This window comes from Amphiprion ocellaris, chromosome 17, assembly GCF_022539595.1.
Source record: "Amphiprion ocellaris isolate individual 3 ecotype Okinawa chromosome 17, ASM2253959v1, whole genome shotgun sequence".
Lineage (NCBI taxonomy): Eukaryota > Metazoa > Chordata > Actinopteri > Pomacentridae > Amphiprion > Amphiprion ocellaris.
The window spans coordinates 16,650,709-16,656,479 of NC_072782.1; the positions used below are offsets into that span (position 1 = coordinate 16,650,709).

Consider the following 5,771-nt stretch of genomic DNA (forward strand, 5'->3'; position numbering starts at 1 on the left):
AATAAGACTAGTTTTAAGGTGTACAATTAGAAAATCACTGAACTAGTGTGCCTGCACTTGGGATATGAATGTAAGCACAGAAAGAAATTGGGGTGACCTAATTTTGCCTAGAGCAAAGTGTCTTACATTTTAAATTCATTTTACTCTGAAACTACTTTAAAATAGTTGTATTGCCAGAATGAAATCTCAAGACTGCTGGGCTGGGTTAAATCCCAGATGTGTGAAGTTGCAAACAACTCTTATATATATGGTATATGATTACAATAATACAATAAATTACATTTATTTGAATTCACCTCAGCTGAAGTGAATTAAACTGAGCTGAAGTTAAATGTATTATTATTATTATTATTATTATTATTATTATTATTATTATTATTATTATTATTATTATTATTATTATTATTATTATTATTATTATTATTATTATTATTATTATTATTATTATTATTATTATTAATAAACTTAATGGGTGGAGTACAATAAAAAACAAAGAGTGATCTTCCGGAACCTAAAATGGGGAAGTTAATAGTGGATACACTCAACTTTATAAAGACGCGCATGTGCAGACTATGAAAACACCGATACGGGACCGATGGTTGTTTGAGGTTATTCAAGAAAAACATGTCCTATCGAGTAAGACATTTTTCATTTTAGAAAAATATTCTTTGTTCCAGTTTATGCGTATTGTGTCTCCATGTTAAACACGTCTTAACCTCAGACAGTTTGTGTGACTAACGGAAGGTTACGATAACAATAGCTAGCATGCTAACTGGTGGCTAACAGCCAGTCGTTGTTGGGTATTTAACTGTTAGCATCCGTTGTAGTTTGTTCGTCTTTTATGTGTCCACTTACTACGTAATCAAAGTTAATGCCCATAACTCTGAGGCAAAATGCTGTTTTATATTATTGTGTGATTTTATCATATATGTGTTTCAGGCGTGCAGTGACTTCAGTTCAGTCTCGGTGTGACATCTCGGTGAGTGATCAGAGGATGGAGAACGTTGCCATGTCAGCCTCAGATGGGACCGCGGACTGTCCTCTGGTCTCGGAGGACATGGAGGGGATCTGTGTAATGCCAGACTTGAGCGCCATAAAGACTGAGCAGTCGGTGGGTGCAAGCCCAGATGACACATCGACCCAAAATGTGGCCATGGGCATCAAATTCATCCTGCCCAACCGCTTTGACATGAATGTTTGCTCAAGATTTGTCAAGTCGCTTAACGAGGAGGACAGCAAGAACATCCAGGACCAGGTGAACTCTGACCTGGAGGTGGCTTCTGTTTTGTTCAAAGGTAAGAAAGAGATCCAGTACTGTTTATGTGTTGTCAAAGTGATCATCTGACTTGCTTGTCATCATAGCTACTCAAAACTCAGCAGCAACATTACTTACAAAAACTTAGTCTAGTCCTGGATTAAATACACAGGCTCCCCATTTGGGACAGAATTCAGTTTAAAATTCTATTGGCTACTTTTTAAATCTTCACACCTCTGAATTTTTAAGACACTTTTCTGCACCTGGACCCTTCAGATCAGAGAATGAATTATAATTTAAAGTCCCAGGATTAAATCAAAGGGGAACTATGTTGTTTTTTTTGTTTTGTTTTGACCCCAACGCTTAAAACAAGCTTTCCTTTGCAGTCAGAAAAGCTCAGTCGGTCCTCTGTTAAAAAGCTTTTACAAACCCACCTGTACAGGCAGGCATTTCTATAACATTTTATCCCTTTTGTAATAATTTGTCAGTGCCCTTTTTAGCATTTCACTGTCTTTACTAATGCTTTACTGTCTAATTTTCATGTTTTAATGTTGGTTTTGAATGTTTTATAGATTTAAATGTTTTGTAAAGCACCTTGTATTTCCAGTTTTTTGAAAGTGCTATAATATTATCATTCTTATTATTATAACTAATAACTAAATAATGGTAATTTTCCTTTGTTTTCTTTTAGCTGAGTGCAATATCCAGACCTCTCCTTCACCGGGAATACAAGTGCGCCATGTTTACACCCCATCCACCACCAAACATTTCTCTCCCATCAAACAGTCCACCACACTCACCAATAAACACCGTGGAAATGAGGTTTCTTCCACACCTCTTTTGGTCCATTGTAAGTATTGTAGATGTAACCTCAATTTCCTAGATGTTAACATGAATTGTTTAATTGTAATTGTTACACCTGCTTATTTTCCCCCTCAGCTTTGTCCATTCATCAGCTGGCAGCCCAAGGAGAAATGGTGTTTTTGGCCAGCAGGATTGAACAAGGTAGGTAGGCCATCTAAGCTGTCCCTGTTCACCATATAATCATAGTTACACAGTAGTGACATTTTTGAAATTACTCTCACTTACTTTTACTTTCAGAATTCATTATTATTATTATTCATTATTATGCTGAAATTATTATTATTTTTATTAATCAATGAATCATTGATTAATGATCATCATAATCATCTGGCCACCACAGTTTCCCAATGCATAGCACGGTGTCTTCTTTTGTCCTCTGTCCTTCATATATATGATGATCATATATTTATGATTTTATAAGAAAAGCAGCAAATTCTCCCGAATAAGGTGCCGTAAACAGCAAATGTTGAACCTTGAGAAATGACTTCAATCTTAGATTATCAAAAAAGTTGCAAATGAATGACCAATTTGAAAAAAAATAGGATCTTCATTGCGTTCAAAGTAGGGCTGAAGCAATAATCAAAATATCACTGAATTCCCAAAATTGATAAATACTATATCCACATGGCATTGTATGCAGCTTTTTTTGATAAAGTAAAATGTGTGACAACATATAATTTTAAATAAAGTATCGTGGTGCTGCAGACCACTTGTTGGGTACAAACCACAGAAAAAAATCAAATCATCATTTCAATTATTTATTTTATCAGTGAAAAAGAAATGTAAAAATGACCCTTCCCACTAAAACTCTTTACACATATTCCAATTGCAACATCTGTCAAACTAATCACAATGGGATATTTTATTTTTTTGCATATTGTCCAGCCCTAATTTGAAATATTTCAGGTTTTATTGACTCAATCAACTCAATCAGGCTTTACACTTCATGCTGTTTAATTTCTATTTCTATCCTCATGTTTATAGAGACTGTCATAAATCTTCAAGATGAAGAAGGCTTCACTCCCCTGATGTGGGCAGCTGCTCATGGACAAATTGCTGTTGTTGAGTTTCTGCTCCAAAATGTATGGAAAAATTCACCCGATATTTATTCAGATCGCATCATTTTATTAAATGACAGCAAACCTTCTTAATTAATGTGTTCATCGTTTGTCATTCTGCATGTTGTTTCGCTGTAGGGTGCTGACCCCAACCTCCTGGCCAAAGGGAGAGAAAGTGCTTTGTCCTTGGCCTGCAGTAAGGGATACACAGATATTGTGAAGATGCTCATTGACTGTGGGGTGGATGTCAATGAATATGACTGGGTAACAATGCAAAGTTTTTTGTATTCAAAAATGTGTGTAGTGTTGGGGAAATCTTTCATTCAGTTTGTTCTGGAGGTTTATTAAACAATGTTGTGATGTTGCCTCTTTGTGCTTTAGAACGGAGGAGCCCCGCTGCTGTACGCTGTCCATGGCAACCATGTGCGCTGTGTCGAAATCTTGTTAGGTAAGAAGAAATCTATTACTGAGAGTTTGTCATCTGTATTAACATTTATCAATAGATAGACAGAGCAGCTGTGTTTGTGGTGTAGCTAACATTAACGGTTACAGTAATTGCTTTTTGCTGTGTTTTATGTCTTTCAGAGAGTGGTGCTGATCCCACCATAGAGTCAGATTCTGGTTTCAATGCAATGGACATGGCTGTGGCTATGGGCCATCGAAATGGTGTGTATGAAAAATAAACACATTGTCTATCTGTGGCTGCACTTAGTGCTAAACGACATGTAGACACGCAAAGGCTGAGACTTTGCAGAAACATTCTCTGGGGTTATCAAAGTTTGTCAGGATCACTCCAACCTGTTGCGGAAATGTAATCATTTTACGCATTATTTAAAATAAATTATACAGTTTTCCAGTGTAAGCTCAGTATACAGTTAGTTGCTTGACAGTGATAATGCATTTGGAGAATAAATATGTATTTTATCTTTCTACTATACAAGGCGTGGTTATCAAATAATGATACAAATGCTGTAGTTTAATTTCAGTGTAATTCACCAGTGTTTTTTTCCAATAATCACACCTTGTAAATCTACAAATCATGATGTGCACCTTTCCAAAAATTATATTTCATCCTGTTGCTGAACCCAGAAGTGGATTGTAGTTTGTCCTGTCACACTTAACTGCGATCTGAGTGGGAGAGAAGTTGTTGACAGTGCTGCTGCTTCCAAGAAAGTGAAAGAGGCTGCTAAAATAAACACAGAGTTGCTTTTCCCACCAATTTCCCCTTTCTCCTCCTCTCTTGGAGTGAAGGATAACTGCATGAGAATGTAAATATTTTGATTATTATTCACTTTTAATGCTCAGTGAGCGTAGAGCATACACAGTGTGCAACACCAATGCATCTGTTTGGCAGTGAAATCCATCGCAATCAGGGTTTCTTTCCGAAAAACAAAAAAAAAAGCTCGGCTTTGTCCAGTAAAACACTGTATGTTTCTCTGTTTAGTTCAACAGGTGATGGAGGCACACTTACTGAAGTTATTGATGGGAATCAGAGAGTGAACTGTTGCACTAGAGGAGACGTTGGAGGGATGTTGCTGGGCGCTGGACAATCATGTAGCATGCCCAAGTTGTCGGCCTACAGAAATATTTTGTCCTCTTAAGGGATATTTCAGCAGCGTTGCATCATATTATTTATATTATTTTGTATGCCTGATTCACATGAAGGTTTGTGCTGTGTAAATTTTCAGTTTTTCCTCTATCAAACTGTTATACTCTGCACTTTTTTTGCATTGACTGTGGAGTAGCAGATCTAATCAGGATACAATGACCGATTTTCAAATGTAAAACTGACGTGTTCACAGCAACCAGGCACACACTGCACTCCACCTGCAGTATGTTGCCAAATGTGCAGTGCAGTGTCGGCTTGATTTTGCTTTAACTAAGCATGAAGGTTTTGTCAGTCTTTAAATGTTTTATTAATTTAATATCCTTTACCAATTACTGTGTTTTTTAAACTAACCTATCAACCTTAATATTGAAACATTTTTAAAAGATAAAGAATTTTAATGTAAAACTTAGAATTGCCTCATTTTCATGCTGTCTGGTTTTCATAGTGAGCATTTTTCTGAGGCACATTGCACAGACTTTGTGATTTTATGATGTTGCCAAGCTGTTTGTTATCTGTTTACTGGAAATATTTGTGTTGTTTTATTTATTTGAATTTGTTTAGACCGTTACAAAGTCAGTTTAGTTCCTCTGTATTGTGATACAAATGTCCAGATGTATTGTTGAATTTCAAAAGACCTCACATCACAATTAAATATCTCAGAAATATATTGTGGTGCTGTTTGCTACTGTATGATGGCACTTTTGTTCTATACCAGTTATAATAATCACTGGAATGAAGCTGTTTAACTAAAACATCAGACTTTTTAAACTGCATTCAACAGCATTACATCCATAAGGTGAATAAAAACTGAGGTCATGTTGTAGATAGTAGGTCAAGGGAGCATTGATAGCTAGATTACACAAGAATCCAATCATTTCAGCCTTAAACATTACTTGAAAATGCCGTTTCTAGCAACTCGACTTAAAAGAGAAAGGGTTGCATTTTACATAAGATATGAAATATTGAATGAATAAAGATAAATGTT

At 35.9% G+C, this 5,771-nt stretch overlaps 1 protein-coding gene across 1 annotated transcript; it reads left to right on the forward strand.

Moving 5' to 3' along the window:
* The first annotated feature begins 542 nt into the window (after positions 1-542).
* ankra2 (ankyrin repeat, family A (RFXANK-like), 2) lies at positions 543-5,451 on the forward strand. The gene is made up of 9 exons (XM_023265495.3): positions 543-636; positions 940-1,295; positions 1,947-2,105; positions 2,195-2,260; positions 3,104-3,201; positions 3,316-3,441; positions 3,559-3,625; positions 3,763-3,843; positions 4,622-5,451. Exons 2-9 carry the CDS (start codon positions 995-997, stop codon positions 4,675-4,677), a joined length of 954 nt encoding a protein of 317 aa, XP_023121263.2. The 5' UTR covers positions 543-636; positions 940-994; the 3' UTR covers positions 4,678-5,451.
* Positions 5,452-5,771: the final 320 nt, after the last annotated feature.

Bases quoted from the DNA above. Each gene is read 5' to 3' on its own strand.
- ankra2 (XM_023265495.3), top strand. From the start codon at position 995: ATGGAGAACGTTGCCATGTCAGCCTCAGATGGGACCGCGGACTGTCCT. The intron at 3,442-3,558 runs GTAACAATGCAA...TTTGTGCTTTAG, and splicing joins ATGTCAATGAATATGACTGG to AACGGAGGAGCCCCGCTGCT. The intron at 3,626-3,762 runs GTAAGAAGAAAT...TATGTCTTTCAG, and splicing joins CTGTGTCGAAATCTTGTTAG to AGAGTGGTGCTGATCCCACC.